Source organism: Podarcis muralis, chromosome 1, assembly GCF_964188315.1.
Source record: "Podarcis muralis chromosome 1, rPodMur119.hap1.1, whole genome shotgun sequence".
NCBI lineage: Eukaryota > Metazoa > Chordata > Lepidosauria > Squamata > Lacertidae > Podarcis > Podarcis muralis.
Window position 1 is genome coordinate 92,067,528 of NC_135655.1, and position 19,964 is coordinate 92,087,491.

At 39.3% G+C, this 19,964-nt stretch overlaps 1 protein-coding gene across 6 annotated transcripts in view; it reads left to right on the forward strand.

Moving 5' to 3' along the window:
- The window catches only part of KALRN (kalirin RhoGEF kinase), a 427,958-nt gene that overhangs the window by 286,742 nt on the left and 121,252 nt on the right, over positions 1–19,964 (forward strand). For all 6 annotated transcript variants that reach the window (XM_077935013.1, XM_077935010.1, XM_077935009.1 and 3 more), the window contains one exon: positions 10,699–10,821. In XM_077935013.1, the coding sequence (XP_077791139.1) occupies positions 10,699–10,821 (123 nt within the window). The remainder of the gene's footprint in view (positions 1–10,698; positions 10,822–19,964) is intronic.

Here is a 19,964-nt window from a genome sequence, read left to right on the forward strand (position 1 = left end):
CCACACTACTCATAACTTGCTAAACCTCTGTTGTATATCCCATTAGTCCTTATTTCTAAACTAAAATGCAACATTTAGTAAAATGTAACATTAGGAAAGGTGCTCCAACTACCTCATAATCACTGATGCACCTTTTTGCACCTTTTTGAGTTCTAGTAGTGTCGTTTTGGGAGATGTGGGATAAAAATATATGTGGATCAATATAAAATATAAATGTGGATAAAATATATGTGGCTTCCTGATCATGTATAATTTAGCCCTTATATCATTAGGTTATATAAAGTGGAATATTTAATTAGAAAAGGTTAGGCCTGCACCAGGTGTTCTCCATTGAACTTTTTTGACACATTTGGAGGAATGGGGATGATCAAGAGAGGGTAGTGAAAGGTTCAGGGGGATGGCCAAGAATTCCCTTTAAAAATAATTTAAAAGCAGCAAGTGGCTTGACTCCAAACTCTCCCAGCTGCCAGGTGGTTTGAAATTGGTTGGGTGCACATTCGCTTCCTTGGAGACAACACTACATGGCATAGTGTCATTGCCATGGCATTATATATTAAGAAGAGGGCTGCTCCAGTCATCACAACTGTATACATGTAGGGGCATATTGATGTCACCATTTTCAAAGTGCAGGGCAGCCTAACAACTTGGCATTTAAAGGAAAGGAACCCTCAGACATTTCATTTAATTGTAAGTAAGTGATCGCTCCCTCCAGAACTAAATATTTGCACATAGGTCCCTAACCAACTTTCCTGAGAGACATAACTGCTGTGGAGGTGATGAAGGGGACCTTCTATTGACCCTGAGTCTCACAGGGCCTGATTCAATATAATTTCCCCATTTCATATAATTAATGTCCAAATACAGAAGTAATGGGGGGCAGGGAAGGTTGAATTTCCCTTTGTGATGTCAAAAAGGTCAGAGGCAAGTCTAATGTGGAACAGTCAGAGCTTCCCACCCTGGTTCACCAACATTCTGAAGGCTTTTGTCTTCCATTAGGCCAACAAGGAATTTTAGATAAAAGCAACTTGGGTAAATCAGCGTTCTGCTGCATTACATTTTAAAAGGAGAATATCTGTTTTTTATAATTGAAATGTAAGGAAGGCTATTAGGTTATTTGAACATTTGGAGTTGGCATCTTGACCAATGCGTGGAAAGTAGATGTGGTTTGTGGCAGTCTTGGAATAAAGAAGAACATCAGCACAGAGAAGTGGATGCTAATGTGATAAATTTATTGAATTAAGAGTTCTGAGTCTTTGGGTAATGCCACTGACTGGCCCCTTTTAAGCTATTATAAGAACTATAAGCATTTTAAGTCTTTCATTTTTATAATGAAATGTTTTTAGAATGTTTTTAGAATTTTAGAATTTGACTGTTTGACTATTTGACTGTTGTTAGCCGCCCTGAGCCCGGCTTCGGCTGGGGAGGGCGGGATATAAATAAAATTTATTATTATTTATTATTAAAGCAAAAGAAAAAAGAAAAATAACCAACAGCTTTCTGTAGAGTACTCTTGCTTCTTTCTTATATTCTGTGAGAGGGAACACGTTTTCTATATTTCTTTGCAGAAACATGCACATATTCAGTTATTTATAGCTCTTCCATCCACACACAGTTTGGAAACATTGCTATACAAGAAGCAAGTTCAGCATTAAAAAGTATGGTTCCTTTCTCAATTGACAGTTTTAGTTACTACTCCCATCTCCTGCAATTTATTAAGACATACCGTATTTTTTGCCCTATAGGACGCACTTTCCCCCCTCCAAAAATGAAGGGGAAATGTGTGTGCGTCCCATGGGGCGAATGCAGGCTTTCTCTGAAGCCTGGAGAGTGAGAGGGATCGGTGCGCACCGACCCCTCTCGCTCTCCAGGCTTCAGGAAGCTATCCGCAAGCCTTGCAAGCCCGGCGGGAGTTCCCGCGGGCTCGCAAGGCTTGCGGGCAGCAGCCTGCAGCCCAAAGCACAGGGCGCCTTCCGGAGGGCGCCCCGTGCTTCGCGCAGGTGTCCGCAAGCCTTGCAAGCCCGGCGGGAGTTCCTGCTGGCTCACAAGGCTTGCGGGCAGCAGCCCGAAGCACGGGGTGCCCTCCGGAGGGCGCCCCATGCTTCGCGCAGTTGTCCACAAGCCTTGCAAGCTAGTCATTTCTTATAAAACACACAGGAATCCTGTGGGCTGATGTTTAATTGTTTTTAACTGTCTGTACGACAGGCAGTATTTCCTGTCTCTTAATTATAAGAGCACAGAATATGATTGAAGGTGGTTGGGGAAATGTACAAAAAATGTTTTGTTTTTCTGTGCAGTATTTTTAATAGCACAGTTGGTGACATTTGTCACATTAAGTACTTAATCAACAAATTAGGAATTTACCTAGGGAAAAATATGGTATGTCAACAGGCAGTAGAGGTCAAAATGATACAGATTGTACATGGCATTTAATCGGCTCATGATAATGAAATAGCAATCTTTCAAGATTCACATAACAATATCTTGAAAATGCTCCAAAATGATGAAGAAAACAAACTGGCCTTTTAATATTTTTAATGGATTTTCTGTCTGCCTTTTAGGATGTATACTTTCCTAAGGTGGGCTACAGCAGATCAATACAATGCAACATTAACATCCCAACAGGCTGAAAATGCAGAAAAAAAGCATAATTCTTTATAGTAGCAATCAAATATAGTTACACCATAACCAAATGCTGTTGCCCATTTATTCTTCAGAAAGAATGAGCGGGTTGGTGGTAGAAGTCAGCAAAACCCTAAGCATGCCTGTAAAGGAGAAAAGATCAGTACTGGATTTGGAAAACAGAGATGTATGTCATTAGAGGAGTCAAGGCAGCGTTTATGGGATGGTGATCATAGCAAAAAATGAGTTCATAAAAATTCAGAAGTTCCATTTTATAATAGAAAGACAATTTATATTAGGATGAAGCTCTTGCAGTTTGGATTGCGGGCTTATAAAAAATACCTACATGCTGACTTTAAGGGATTTCTTCAGCTTAATGTTGGCAAGAGGATAAAGAAAGATGATTTAAGAGTTGTAATTGCCTCTGCACTTAATTTTCTTCATTAATTTAGTTGTGCTGAGCAAAAGAATATTGATAGGTCTGCAAGGTTGCTCTTCCTTTCAAGGAGAAAGCAGATTGCATGTTCTTTTCAGAGTCTTGGATGATTATGTATGGGAGGTAGGCCTCTAAACACTGGTAGTGGGGGGGGGGGAGAAAGCAGGATTTGATTAGAAAAAAATTCATAATGGCTCATGGATTAGCTCCCAGACTTTCTAGAAAGAGCTGTTTGCAGTTCAGTGTGGATATTTTGGGAAAAGATGCTGAGAAAGAGAAGGGCACATAGATGGTAGAAGAATCTGTAAAGACTTTTCAGTGTTACAATCCATCCCAGTAAGCTATGCTTGCGTATATAAGAATTGTATGGGACATTTTTCATAAGCAGAGAGAATTTTCAGAGATAATTTATTACATGGCGCTAATAATGTCATGCCTGATGTGACTTTGAATTTAAGGCATGGTAAGCTCTCTTTTGCCATGCATATGTTGTGGTTGTAGATTAAACAGATTCTGCTGATTAGTAGACCCATCCAAGTCTTCTCCAATATTAAACTGAACTTTGGACCAAATTCTAGAGCAGCGGTTCTCAACCTGTGGGTCCCTAGATGTTGTTGGACTACAACTCCCATCATCCCTGAGCTCAGGCCTTGCTAGCTAGGGGTGATGGGAGTTGTAGTCCAACAACATCTGAGGACCCACAGGTTGAGAAAGGCTGTTCTAGAGCAAATTCAGCCCCTGCTCCTGTATTCTCACTTTTGGATCTTATGGGACATGATAGGAGATGGCAGAATTGACTCCTCAAAATGACACAGCAGTAACTGAGGTCCTGGATACTACTGCATATGTTGACAGTTCAACTCTAGGGATAGATAAAATGTATGAATTGCAGCTCCCATTGTTTCCAGCAGCCTTTAATTCTGTGGCCAACATGTGTTCATGTGCCTGCTGTGGCATTTCTTGGACTCTTCCCTAGTACTCTCCTCACAACCCTGCTTCTGGTAAGTTGCAACAAATGTTGAAAATGGCATAGAGAGCTTCAAGAACACTATGTGCTGCATGTAATGAGGCCAATTTTCATATCCATTTCAGATTTGGCCAGACCATGGATAGTCTAGGGTATGATCAGAAATGGATTTGAGGAAACATGTTCAGAGCTTACTGAATTAGATAGATTTGTTGCTTTGCTAGTACATGGTGTTTAAAGAGCAAGAAGTAGAGTGGAAGTATTGCCTGCTGTTATTGGTCTCACCTAGAATTGCCAGATTCAGGGCACATATTGTTCCAGGTTACATAGAAAATCCAGATGCACCTAGCCTACACAACCAGGCACTGGACCCCTACTGACCCCTATTTTTGACTCTGTATCTGCATTGCAATTGTCAGGGGCACTGGCACACTGAGGGGCATTAACCCCAAGGCTGCATACCAGAAACAGACTGGACCAAAAGTGCTAATAAGATGGATAAAGACCTGCCTGGTACTTTATCCTTACAAGTAAAAAACAAGGTGTAGCATAATGAGTGTGAAGAGAATAGTATTTATTGATCGGTGCAAATATTTCCATCTAAAGCAGTATGTTATATGATGCTGCATTTACCTTGTCTTCTCTGATGGCCCTTAAGGGTAGCTGAATTACTTAGCTTCAGGCTGGAATTGTTTAGAAGTGATGGATTTGCTATTGGCAAGCTAGTCATTTCTTATAAAACATACAGGAATCCTGTGGGCTGATGTTTAATTGTTTTTAACTGTCTGTACGACAGGCAGTATTTCCCCCTGATGTGGCCATTTGTCTGCAGTTTGAGCGTCTACTACAGTTCTATCAGACATGTCTGTTCTGCTCTGAGGAATGGAAGGATCAGTGATGTCCTGTCCTGTCCTGGTGATAGTGCTAGTATAAAACATTTGCCACCTGACAATATTACAGATGTTAACCTGTAAAACTCTGAGCCTAATTTTGCAATGTCTGAAGGGGGGAAACTCTCTGCAAATAAATGTATTATTATATATATGAGGAGGGACCATAAATCTGTGCCACAGCACATATTTTGCATGGAAAATGTCCCATGTTCCTTCCCTGGCATCTCCAGTTAAAAGGATCAAAGCAGATGATGTGCAAGCAGCAAGACCTCTGCTTGTGACTCTGGAAGGTTGCTGCCAGTCAGAGCTGACCATAGTGGGCTATATGGGCAAATACTCTGCTCTGGTATAAGGCAGCTTCTTTACTGGTCTTTTCTTACTAAGATTGTAGATGGCATCCTTCTTCTAATGAGAGTTTCTAACACCTATTTATAATATTTTTAGGTCACTTGTAAGGGTAAAAGCCCTCTCAAGGTGACCTAAAAGATAAACCAAAGCTGAGTAGATAAACCCAGCAATAAACAATACATCAGCAATCTCCATAAAAATGTTAAATACAATAATAAGATATGATTGAAACCATCAAGCCAATAAGCACCTCAATAGAACATCAAGAAAATCAGGTTTGTTCTCAGAAATAGAAGGGCAGATCTTGCAGTGCTGAGGATTGAAACTATTTCTTCAGGTGTATTTTGTCTTTGGTATTAATTTTTGAATTAAACCAGATCTTAATTTCTGGTCAATTTCTGATCTCATTTTTTGTTACTAAGTCATTCACAGAACCTGTAGTGAAAATTCACTTGGTTCTGTGTTTTATTAAGAAGTCGTCTAAGTGCCAATAAGAACAGTTTAGTTTATTTGTGACTCAGCTATTGCAAGTCATTAATAATGGCAGGAAAAGCCAGAGGATAAATTCCTTTGTATTTAGAAGTGTTTTCCCCTTTCTAATAGACCTTTATTTGACATTACTCTTCCATGATAAATGGGGAAGAGAAAAGAGGGGGAAATCTATTTCAAGCAGTGGCTTTTAAATAAACAAAAGGAGATTTTTTTTGTGTGTAATTAAGTTGGTGAGCATTATTGGCCATTATGCAGGATTAGGATTTAGTAAGCCTCCTTAGATTTTTTTCTCAAGACTTTTTTCTTTGTTTTTTATTTTGTTATTAGCATTTGTGAAACCAAGGTCCTTCTAAAACTAAGAGGGTTGCATATTCAGCATATATAGTGCTGGATTGATATGTGGAACCCACTGAATTCCCTTTTATAGTTGTACCTTGGTTTTCAAGCAGCTTAGTTCTTGAACATTTTGGCTCCCGAACACCGCAAACCCAGAAGTGAGTGTTCTGGTTTGCAAACTATTTTTGGAAGCCGAATGTCCGATGTACCTTCCGCGGATTCCAGTTGAGTGCAGGAAGCTCCTGCAGTCAATCGGAAGCCGTGCCTTGGTTTTCGAACGTTTTTGGAAGTCGAATGGACTTCCAGAACGGATTCCGCTCAGGAACCAAGGTACGACTGTGTTTTCCTTAAAAGGCAGAAGATTCCATAACATCTGTTTATTGAAGAAATTCACAATGTTCTCTCTACATTTTCATTTTAAATTGTAGCTAGACTGTGGATTTCAGCCACCAGAGAATGGTGCCAGTATTACTTCTTTTTACTTAACAGCCAGGTCTTCTGCTGTTGAATGGGATGCTTCCTCCCCAATCCATCCTCCAGAAGTACACTTTTATTTTTTTATTTTTTTAGAAAGGTACTGACTTTGCTTCATGTTGTAGAATTAGGGTGCATTCTTGAGGCACTGTCCCCTCCCAGAGCTGTGCTTCCCACACCCTCCCAGTTTTTTGGTGGGATAATTGTCTCTTTTAATTTGTGACATGCTAGTCAATGACAGCCTTCGTTTGAGGAATGACAACTTGTTTTGAGAACAGGATCAATGGGACCCTTTGATAAATTCAGGCAGGGCAAGTACACAGCAAAAACCTGATTCTGAAGAGCCCTCCAAAGTCTACTCATTCAAGACTTTCCCTGGCTTTGGATGGATTTTTCATGATCACAATCACCCTATAATTGCTTAAGTGATCCTGAAAAACCCCCAGCCTTTATAGTAACATGACCCTTCAAGAGTTAAATATTATAACTTTGTATGGACTAGAGTTAGAGTCCACCCCTCTACCCATCCAATAGTAAAGAAATAAGCTTGTTTGCCTGCAATAAGAAGGGAGAGTTTGTTTATTCTGAATTTTTATTGATGCCTAGATCAGGACTGGGTGCTTTCTGCTAAAGGTTGAAATAAAGAGATAACTTAATGTGATCTGAAAAAGTATCTATCTTAAGATACTCTTTACTCTTTTAAAGCACTTGCTATACAGTACTCAAAATCTTTTTCTTGTATACTTACTGGTAAAGGATGAAAATAACCCTAAAGGAATATAAACATTGTTGTGCACACTACAGTTAGCTGGTTGGCTGGCCAGCTAGGCCTAATTTCTTATTTTTCAAATGTGTGCAGCTGAGCATGAGACCACATTTTTCTGTGGACAGAAAAATAAACCAGCAACCAGCAAAAATTCCAATTGCTTTGCATTTAGTTTCCAATTAGTCCTTTATATTGTGACCAGTTAACAAGTTTTCCATTGATTATCCAACCAGAAGGAAAATCTAAAGGTTAGGAGCAAGATGAGAAGGAGGGACCCTCAAGGAGGAATTAATGAACACACCCTAAAGGACCCCCCCCTTCCCTTCATAGTGCATAGTTTTAAGCCAATAGAAAGCTTTTCACATGTTTGTTCTTTTAGGGTTCACATGGGAACTACATAGCTGTTGCAGCTGACTGGTGCTGTGTAGCTTTCCAGACATGTCCCTTTAAACCTTGAAAATTGTATAGCCCCAGTGACAATTTCTTCCGGTAGTGGTAGAAAAATCATTTTTATGCACAGTCAAAAATGAAACTGTTTTGGCTCAGATGTGCACTGGAAGCACCCTCTGCTGGTTGTAATTAGAACACATCAGTTGTGTGACCCAAGGTCCTGTAAATATTAACAATGGATGGAGATTCTCATAGTATCTTCCGTGAAGAAGAAGAGAGCTTTCATGGGGGCATCACTCTTTCCAGTGACCATCACACACTGAGCGTTTCCATATACTTATTGATGATTGAAAGTTGATAATGAATAATATTGAAGGCATGGGATACAGGAAACCTCAGTAAATACCTTGTTCCGAGTTTCTAGTGAAGGTCATAAAGTAGTGATGTCATATATGTCTGACACTACTTCTTCCTGCAAACAAAGAAGCCAAGAAAGTTACATTGTTTTGGCTAAGAATGCAATCTCCCCACCTCAATGAAAACATTTTGTGTGTTCTGTATCTATTCAAAATACATAAGAAATTGCATAGCTTCCTTGTAAATATATAGAAAATAATTATTTTTAATAAGTGGGAATGCCATTTAGGTTTTCTCTTTATAATATTTTAGGTCAATGGACATTTCCTACTTTCAAATAATATGGCTCTGCTTTCAACTTCCACTTTTTGCTTAGATTGGATTATCGTAGAGGATGTGAAGATTCCCTGATGAGGAGAAAGGATGTTAACAGAAGTATTAATAGATTTAATAACAGCGGAGCTAGCTAGCAACTGTTATTACAAGCCATGTACAAATACTAGAGCAAAGACATATTAGAAGAAAAACCTGTCATATTTTGGGTTCTCTTATCTCATATGTGTAGGAGTTCATTCCAAGAGGGAAACTGAGGTGGCAGTTTCCTCTGATAAACCCCATAAAATGTTCCTGATCCATCAAACAGCAACTACCACTGTATCCCAACATTAAGTAGGATAGTGGACCATTTTCTTTTAGATTTGTATATGACCTACGTTACAAAATTCCTAAGTGTTATTGTACTATAATCACCAAAGAAATAATGCAAAGTTTATTTTTAAAATGCAGTTTAAAGAAGATCTTGTTCTGTGGAATATAAATGTAGCCTTATTGTGTGCATATACTCAGGAGTAAATACCAGGCAGAAAGGAACCTGCACATATCATTTACAGGAGGCTTGATAGTCATACTAAGGATTAAGGTACTTGATGTTCAGCTGTTTCAGCTTCCCAGGTGTCCTAGATGGAGGCAAGCCAGCTCAGTTTACAATCTGAGCCAGAAAAGACCTTTAGGAAGAAATGTTGCTCTTCTCAGAATACAAGTAAATTGTACAAATTGGTCTTTTTTGTTCTGGACTAAGTAATGACAAATTTCAGTAGGAAAACTACTATCTCTCGTTAGCACTACCTAAACAGAATCCACCTCTCTAGTTTCATATAGCATAGGTGGTTGCCGACAGACATTTTTAAAAAGCAGCCTTCATGGGCTGGTTGGGACTGATGGGAGTTGTAGTCCAAAGGGTGTTATAAATAATAAAAGATTAAAAGAGCTTAGGCAAGAAGGTCAATATGATACACCCCAAAGTTCAGAGTATTGCAACATACCTGTATGCTAGAAGCTGAAACACAGTTCAGGAAGTTGGTGTGGTTCTCATGACCAGAAGGGTTTCTCTGTAGGTTCTGATAGTGCCCTTTTCAGCAGACAGGGTAGCAAACAGGCTGGGTGGGTAGGCGTTTGTATATTTCATTCTAACATTCATTTTTGTTGAATGTGAGAAGGAACCAAGTGGCTGAAATATCTCAGTAGCATCTGGGGCTAACCAGGAGTTGAATAGAGCATGGGTCATTAATGAACGATCCAGCTGTCCTTCCTTTCTGTCTTTCTGGTTGTAGAAGATTTTGCTCTCCGTGTTCTTAAGCATCATTCTACTGTTGGGTGGAAAGGAAGGCCAGCTAGTTGGTCAGCTTGTGAGAAGGGCTCCTTCTGCTTGTTACACATTCTGTCAGCTTTCATGGTTCAGCTGCCGCTGGTGCCAGTTTTCTAGAAGACCTGAGTTAAAATTTATGGCTACTACTGTTCTTCTGTGGCATTTATATATATCCATGTCATTTTGAATCATCTGCATATAACTGTATTTTATTTAAAAAGCATGGGCTTCTAATAATGGATGGATGCTTTTGATATTACTTGTACTTGTAACATTAATGTTTTTACTACTTGGGAGAAGCATCTTTTACCTGCCGTGGCGGAGCTGATTTTTTTTTTTTGGAAAGATAATATTTTAAACCTCTTGCATATTAGGTTTGCTGGGATCAGTTACAGTGAGTAGATTTGAAGCTGGTGTCGTCCAATGTTGTATGGTTTAAGACCTCAGCCTTAGACACTTTAGATTAAACGTCCAAACAGCCATCTCCCTTCTTCCTAAAATTAAATCCTTTACTTTCAGTTCAGATTTATTTTAGATACTCTGCCTTGGGATAGGCTGCTCATATGAAGTGAATCATTGCACATCTAAGACACAAGAACTTGAATGGAAGGGCAACATAGTAGATGTAACTGTCTCCCCTATATGATGATAGTAGTGGTTGTTTTCTTTTAAAAATCCCAGTAATTTAGAACAAATTCATTTCTGCTGCAAAACATGTAGCATATGATGGAAATACACAGACAACAGGTATTCAATAACAGCAATTTATCAGTAAATAGCGGGGGGGGGGGAGCCTTTTACTTTGGATTCTGAGTAGATTTGTCTCTGAATGGTGTTGAGTGTTAGATAAACTCTTCAGTTTATTGAATCCACTTATATGGAATGGTGTTGTTTCTAAGTACTGCCCACAGATAATTGGATGTTTTGTGTTGAACAGCCACGAGAGATAATTGGATATTCTTCTTCTCTGTCCAGGTATTGGACTGGATTGAAAACCATGGGGAAGCCTTCCTTAGTAAACACACTGGAGTGGGAAAATCCCTGCATCGGGCACGAGCTCTTCAGAAAAGACATGACGATTTTGAAGAAGTAGCACAGGTAAGCAAGTGACAAATCTAAGCAAATTGCTTTGACAGAGGATACCATTGTACTGATTTATTGTGTTGTTTCCAGGACTCTGAAGTGCTCTGAGCTTTCTTTTCAAACATGTGAAATAAACTGTTTTGTTGGGATCTGGGGGTGAAAACCTACAATGTTTACAGGTTGAGTGCTCACTGAAAAGAGATGGAGGAAACTTTGAAGTACAGTGCCAGGAGAGTCTAAATTTAGATGAGTGTTCAGTCTTTCTTTTTCCTTTCCTTTTTCTTTTTCTGTGTGGAGATGGTAGATGCAGTAAAGTGGGTAGCAGCAGAGCAACTACAGGTTTTCTTGGATTATACACCCTATCTCAGTCTTTTCCATGCAGGATTCTTGCCTGATTATGGCTGGAAGCAACTTTCACAGCCTTGGTAAATGATTTGTACCTAGAGGCTGACTGGGGAAATGCTGTTGATCAGAAGCATTTGAGATTGTACATTGTTCTCTTGCATCATTTGGCTTGTTGGATGGGGATGTCAAGGTTGGCACTCCAGTGATTTAGTTCATTCTGTCTGTTCATACTTAGGAAGACTAGGAGAGCCCAATGGGAGTTAAATAAAAAATAAATAACTTCCATATTTCGCCAGTGTAATGTGACAGTGACTCCGGAGTTGTAGTTTACATGTGCAGAGGCATGATGATATTTAAACTGTGTTTCACCAATTGTATTAACTGACTGTGGTCTTCTGGGACCAGTTCAAGACTTGACTGATAAAGCCTTAGCCATTCATGGTCTGGGCATATCTAAATGATTGACCATGATATTATCATTTTCATATATATATATATATATATATATATATATATATATATATATATATATTCCATGGGAAGCAGTCCACAAAACAATTTGATGTCAGAATAAAGCATAATTCACAAAAAGCACATCAAAGGAATTACTGTTGTTGTACCTTTTTATAACTAAGGCAAAATAGAAAAATAGTACACATCCAATCATCATACTAGCCCTCTCTAACTCTAGGTTCTATAAGCTGCAATAACCACAAAAGCTACCTCTCATGCTGTTTCTCAGTGTGGCTTCTCCTTGGGCATCCAGCTTATTCAGTCAACATGGCGCTATCCCATTCTCCAGAATACATTAGCTTAGCCTCCAGTATGATGGCTTCAAATTCCTTCACAGTAAGGCTTTTCATTCTCACAGGTACCAGTATGTACCTTTGAAAGTCAATTTAGCAAAGATAATAATCTGAAGGATCTGAAGGATCTTAATGGTCTATTGTTCTTACTGCCATATTCTTGAGACTAAAAGATGTTATACCATCTCTTGATTTCTTCCATTGGCTCCTGTTTATACATTCAATCTTATTGTCATGATTAATTCATCTCTTCCTTGGCATTTACAGCCAGTGGATAGAAGTATGTCTCTTCTTAATTGAGACTTCCCATAACATACATATTGAATTCCTTTGGGCTACTTTTTGATTACTTAAGCATCCTTAAACCCTCCCCCACCCATCATTTGACTACTTATTAATGAACTTCCGGAGAGTGTAGAGGTGTTCTGGTCAGAAGAGTAGCGAGTCAAGAAATAAGGGTTCACTCTGTATTGGGTGAGATAGCACACCATAATTCACCAAATAATTAGCACTCAGTTGTCTGTACCACATTTGTAATAGAAACAACAGCAAAACAACCTATTTTTTTTGTATTGGTATTTGGAAAAATATATTTGGTTTCATTTGGGAAAGAAGTAAGAGAACACAGGAAGCCACCAGTCTCAGGAAGAAGGAAAGAAACCTTCAGCTGCACAAGCGACAAGCTTTTATTGAGCCCAATGCATTTCAAACTGAGCTCTTCCTTTAGGGCACTATGAATATAAATAATATGAACCTGAAGAAAAGAATGGGCATATTCCTCTTGAGTATGCTCCATTATAAATGGAACATATTGCTGATTTCCAAAGTGCTATGTGACACTTTCATGTTCAGAATGTGAGATGTTTGGCTTTTGGAAGTGAATAGGAATATGCATGCACAATAAAGGTTTTTTTGCATATGCCCCAACCCATTATATGTGTGCTAAAAAAACATCTTTACTGCACATCCACATCTCTGTTTGCTAAGTTTTCATACTGGTCACCATCTGCCAGGAGAGTCCATTTTCCCCAGCCATAATGAAACTATGTGTGTGTACTTTTTACATCTCATCCTATTATTTCCTTCTAGCTAGTCTCACTGTCTCTACAAACATAATACCTCCTTCAGAAATCTACAAATCCCAGTCTTGTTTTTTAGGGAATCCTGTTACAAAGTTATTTTAATGCAGAATGTTAGGTCCCCTGCTGGGAATTCATAAAAGCTTGATCAGAAGTAGGAAATAGGGTTAGAGATTCAAGCGGAGTATTTTTGTTTTGGAAACTGATAATAGTGCTTTGACATGGCTGTTTGAAAACTTGTATATAAGGTTATTTAAGAGAAGGTTTTAAAGGGACTGTAGAGGAGGGCAGAGAAACATCCTTCTGTCTCTCCTGTCCTCTTGCTTCATGTGGATAGGAACTGAACATCATGGGAGGGAAGCAATGGGAACAGAAGGGCTTTCCTGCTATTCTGCTCAATATCAAAGACTGCTTATGCCAAGCCAGAGAGAACCACGGGATTTCCATGTCCCTTCTTTCTACATGTGAGGATGCCAAGCCAGAATTGTAAATTTTTAGAATCCTGTTTTTAAAATAGGTGACAAATATCCTGGATAAAGAAAAGAGGGTTTCATAGTTTAGGGTTCGTAATATTTTGCTCTATCGATCCAAAATGTCAATTACCATTTCAGAACATGGCTCTTCTTCCCACTATTGACCATATCCCCCTACTGACATCAATAGCAGCTTGACCTGTGCCTTGTCTCTGGATAGATTTACACAATTTACACGAGAATCTTCTTACTAATTTATGGGGAATGTCTGAAATGTGACCGCTGAATGCTATGTGTCACTGTGGTACATATATAGCTTGAAACCAGGAAACTCCCACATTGTATCAAAGGTTAAAGGTTTGTGAAAATAATACTCATTTCTTTGGAAAAGTGTGATAGCGAAGTGCAGAGGCCAGACATTTGTCAAACCTAGGATTCCTTTGAAGAATTGTATCTTGTGTTGGATATAATTTATTATGTGGTTTGGGAAGGAATTTCTATGTTATCCACTGGTTGCTTGATGATAGTCACTTGTTTTGCTCAAGCCATCTGTCTGTTTTCAAAGTTAAATGCTAACTGTGTAGATTTAGGAATATAAATGGGAGGGAATATAAATGGGAGGGGCATTTTGTGGGGTCAGATGGAAGTACTCCTTCCCATAATTTTTCTTCAATAACATATATATTTCTATTTATTTTTTTAATAATCACAGCTACAACCATTGTTCTTCAAATGTGCTACAGTTTGATAATCAGGCCACTGATCTTGCTGTGAACCTGGTCCTTCTTCTCAGAAACTGTAATATAAAAGTCTGAATATAAAAGGTGATTTCTTGCTCTGTTGATCCCAGAGCATAAGAAATACTGAATGATTAAGATTTAATTCTGAAGTATCCTGGATTCCCAGAAAGGTCTCTCCAACCCCTCATTGCATTTGTAGAGCCCCTGATATTTCCTCCCCGCCCCCTCTGCTGTTGCATTAGATTTATGAGTTCATCCTGACGACATGTTGTGGCTTATTTGCATCTCAAAAAACCTGGGCACACAAGCAATTTGTTTGCATGACTAGTATAATATGGGAGCCACATGACCATGGGCTCCTTCCATGAAAAGAAAAAATACATCTTCTACCTTGTGGGAAATGAAATTGTCAGCAAGGCAATTGAGTTTGTTGGACCTTACATTCTTGGCAGAGCTTGAGTTCCAACAGACATCAGGGTAGTTGAAGTCTTCCATGACTACTATAGCTCTCCTTTTTGAATATTTGGTAATATCATTCAAGTCCTCGATCTGGCTTAGAGGTCTATAGTAGACAGCCACAGTAAGGTCACTGCTGTTTCCCTCTCCTACATTTTTTACCCATATATTCTCAATCTGCTTCCATGCTCCCAAGTCATGGATCCCTTCACAAGTGTACACTAGACTGGATGGATTGGAGGCTGCCTGCACTTGATGGGGTTGCACTCCCTCTGAATGAGTGAGTACGTAGCTTAAGGGTACTCCTGGATCCTTTGCTGTTGCTTGAGGCTCAAGTGGCCTTGGTGGCACAAAGTGCCTTCCATCACCTAGTGGCTCAGCTGTGCTCCTGTCTGAACAAGGATAGATTAACTTCTGTTGTCTATGTTCTGGTTACCTTCAGAAGGCTGCCTCTGAATATAGTTCAGAAACGTCACCTGGAATTTGGTGGCCAGATTGCTCAATGAGGCAGGGCAATTTGGTTTCCAGGCCCGATTCAAAGTGCTCTTCTTGACCTATAAAGCCTTAAACAGCTCAGGACCTCAATGCCTCAAGGAGTGCCTCTCCCCATATGAACCATTTCTGGCCCTGAGGCTCTTCTTCGTGTACACCCTCAATGAGAGGTCCGGAAGGCGGCAACACAAGAATGGGCCTTTTCTTTGGTGGCGCCGTTTGTGGAAAGCTCTCCCCAGGGAGACTTGCCTGGGGCCTTCATTATAAATCTTCAGGTGCTAGGTAAAAACGTTTCTCTATAACCAGACCTTTGGCTGATTAAACAATCTATGGCCTTTTAAGTGTGTTTGTGGGAGACAATTATTGTTTGTTTGTTTTTGTTTTGTTTGTTATGTATTTTGTATTCTCATTTTGTATGTTTGTTGTGAACCATGATGTGATATTCAGTTGAAGGGTGGCATACAAATCTCATTATTAATAATAATATGTCTATTAAAGATTGGAAATATAAATAAATTGTGTACCCCTTTATCAGAAAAATAACGCTGTTGCAAAGTGAATAAGGGATGGTGATTAGAATTTGCATTTTTGGTCCTGCAGATGGCACTGTCCCTGCATCTCGATGTCAAAAGTCTGACCCAGTGGCCTCATTTTAAAACCAACTTAGGAAAGCATTGTTTGAATAGTAACAGGTATCTGCTAGAAAAGTGCAGTATTTCCTTCAGACATTTCCATCCTTGTCTAGACAGCTTGTTAATTTTCTTGCTAGAAGAGGTTAAAAGCTATCTACTTCATACTTCCAGAAGCCAGCTCATTTTTTAATACCACCTTTCTCCCTCCCCCCCCCATAATGCATGAAATTAATTACACATTGGATGGATGGATGGATGCATGAGGGTATTTGCACAAATTCAGCATTTATTAATTAAAATTCTTTAAACCCTGTGCATGCAATTCAGAGAGGAAGACACAAGCTTGAACAGGAAATGCAACAAGATTTTACTAAACCTATGAGGCACTAAAAAATTAAAACGAAATGAAATTTGACATGTGCTGATATGGGCAGAGCCTTTCAGTTGTTCTTAATGAGGGAATTGAAGACTGTACAAATTCAAGAAAGTGCAGTTTGACTCTTTCCTTACATTTCATAAATGATGTAATGGGGCACGCGCGAAGACTCTGCCATGAAAATGGTCACAGATGTATTAGCTCAGTGATAGAGCCTCTGCTTTGCCTGTAGAAGGCCCCAGACTCAGTCCCCAGAATCTTCAGGTAAGGCTGGGAGACATTCCTGTCTGCAACCCCATCCTGTCAGTGTAGGCAATGCTGAGCTAGATGGACCAATGTTCTGACCCAGTATAAGGCAGCTTCCTTTGTTTCTGAAAAAGCACGTTTGAATATAAAATAGGAAACTGAAATCCCTAGTCCCATTTGTACACATGCATTTCACAAATCATTCCACTTTAATTTAGCAAAAATGACAACCATGCAATGCCTTTATGAAGCACTCTCTTAATATTTTTTCATTCTGAACTGATTTTTTTCTTCCTGTAGTCCTTATACACAAATTCTACTTTGATTAGTGTCAACATCAACAACAAAAAACATTCTTGTTGGGGTGGGGGTGGGGGGGACTTGTGTTACTTTTGGTTTGTTGATAAACAGGACAAGTCCTTAATTGGCCCTGCTCCTCTTGACTAATTCCCACACACTTTGCATCCATTAGCCGTACATAGTATGTTCTGTGACAAACTGAATCACATTATTTCAGTTAACATCTGCATGCTCTTTCATCTAATTTCACAGACTTATATGCATAAGATGAGTATAGCAGAGAAGAACACCCACCAGATGTGCACAATGTAACCCCATCCTCACTGCTTTCCTGTGTCTTTTCTTACACATTACCTTTATCCTATGCTCCTCCATCATTGAAAAATGATAAGAGCCTTTCAGAATGGAAGGGGAAAGCCAAATGCTCTGCCAGAGAGTCAGTATATCATTCCCTCTCCAGAAGGTGTGAAGGGATGCAGGGGTGGGGAGCTCATTCATGCTTGGAAAGGCTCCTTTGATGAGAAGCTTAATCATGGTCCATTGCTCAATTATTTTTTATAACAAAGGGGGAGGGCGGAGTGGAAAGATCTGCTCAGGTGGTTTGCAGACCTTCAGACATTACAACTGTGCTGTCAGATATATCAGTGAAAAAGCAGCTCCAACAGGAAGGCTGTAGAATCTTAAGGACACTTCTGACTTATTTTTCAAGGACATGTTCAAGCTCTTCTAAGGAATTCCTGAGATTCCTAGCTGTAGCAAAAGACTGAGTCTTGGATTTTGTTGTTTACCAAGAAAATACATGTCAACTTTATTGGGCAAGAAGTCTTACTCCTTTCCCCCCTCCTTGGGATAGATATTTATCCATGTTTGGCTTGAAGCACCACCAGCCTGATTCCCTGATTGAGTAAGGGTAGCATTTGTATGTATATTTGTCTTGGAAGACAACACTTTGTATTTGGTAATTATTTGGTAATCATTTCTTAAAATGTATTTAAAAAAATATGTAGGAACACCTCTGATTGGTAGAACATACACTTCCAGCTTTGCTTGGCTTTGAAGAATGAACCAGGTGCAAGTACCGTATTTTTTGCTCTATAAGACTCACCTTTTCCCTCCTAAAAAGTAAGGGGAAATGTGTGTGCGTCTTATGGAGCAAATGCAGTCTGCGCAGCTATCACAGAAGCCAGAGCAGCAAGAGGAATTGCTGGTTTTACTGCGCAGCGATCCCTCTTGCTGTTCTGGCTTCTGAGATTCAGAATATTTTTTTCTTGTTTTCCTCCTCCGAAAACTAGGTGCGTCTTGTGGTCTGGTGCGTCTTATAGAGCGAAAAATACGGTAGGTTGGAACAGAGATTGTACCTACTGAGTCACTCTACTGAAATATGGTGGGTTGAAGCCTCCTGCCTTTTTGTCACCTGGTTCAATGACTGCTCTTCCCTTGTCACTGGAGGGATGAGAGACTAAGCCCTACCATGTTACTATGTAGTTGTTTGATTCGATACAGTGTCCTGGCCTTGTCTGGCTTGAAAACAAACATAGCTGGGGACTGAGTAAGATTATGCCTCATCAAACTAATATTAATAAAAATAATTGAATTTATATACCACCCTGTACTCGGAGGTCTCAGGGCAGTTCACAGAATAAAAGCAAAATATAAAACCACAAAATACATAATAAAAATAAAAATAAAAACAACAACCCAATAACACCCCCTCCAAAAACAAAACAAAAACTACTGCATTTTAAAAGGGCATAGGATGTCAATCAAATCAACCAAAGGCCTGGTTAAAAAGGAATGTTTTTGCCTGGCGCCTAAAGGTGTATAATCAAGGCACCAGAACTTCCCTGGAGAGTATTCCACAGATGGGGAGCCACTGCAGAGAAGGCCCGTTCTTGTGTTGCTACGCTCTGGACCTCTTGAGGAGGAGGCACACGACAGAGAGCCTCAGAAGATGATCTCAGGGTCCAGGTAGGTTCATATGGAAAGAGGCGGTACAATCTCTGTTCCAACCTACTACACAGTGATCTAGCAGGACTCAGACTTCTTCCTTCATCTTTGGTGCTCAATTTCCACTTATTGAAAAGAAACTCTCTCTCTTTTTTACCCTGTGTGATAAGCATCAATTGCTAATGAATAAAAAACATGAAACATATTAATTGACATGGTAATCTGTTCAGTCAAATAAATGCCACTGACTTTTTAGCCCGTGGTGGCTTTTCTTCCTGTGACCTTTTGAAAAATAGTATTTGCCATTTCTTTTTCTTAGTAGTGAAGAAACCAATTTATGCCCTCTTGTTCTTTCACACATAAAATAATTACATGTGTGTACATTTGTAAGTGTGCCATTTTGCAGTCTGTAGGAAGTTTTCCAGTTTTTGAGATGGCATATTTTATCAGTTTCAAAAGATTATTATTTATTGCTTATCACAGAGAAGTTATTAAGCTAATTGAAATGGAAAACTGGTTTTGCCTTAGCTTGAGTTGGTTCAAAGCAAGATAAAGCTATTTAAGATATTTGTTTATTTCTGGTATTTATACCCCATCTTTCCATAAAAGATATAATCAAGGCAACTTACAAAAACCATCACTTCATAAATATTGTCTAATGCAATAAAATAAATTGTAAACTAAAACATGTTGGTGATTTATTAAATTTGTATACCACCCTTCTTCAAAAGATCACAGGGCAGTTCACAACATAATAATACAAAATGAGAACACAAAATAGAGAATGAAACAAAAACAAACCAATAAGCCCTTCCTACGCAAGCACATTTAAAAGGCCATAGAATGTTTAATCAGCCAAAAGCTGATTATAGAGAAACCTTTTTGCCTGGTGCCTAATATTACTAACATCTTTGAAAAGTGGCAGCAGTTTAAAATTATTTTAAGAGCATGCAACAAAGCTCCACTGGGTGACAAAGCCGTAGGCAAACCACCTTAAAAACATATTATGTTACTATGGCCTTTTGGGGCTAATTAACATCTGTAAATTGGACATTGTTCTTAAACTAGCTGAATTTACTTTTCTTTTACTATATGATATATTGGTCTGATAGGGACGCGGGTGGCGCTGTGGGTAAAACCTCAGCACCTAGGACTTGCCGATCGTCAGGTCAGCGGTTCAAATCCCTGCGGTGGGGTGCGCTCCCGTTGCTCGGTCCCAGCGCCTGCCAACCTAGCAGTTCGAAAGCACCCTCGGGTGCAAGTAGA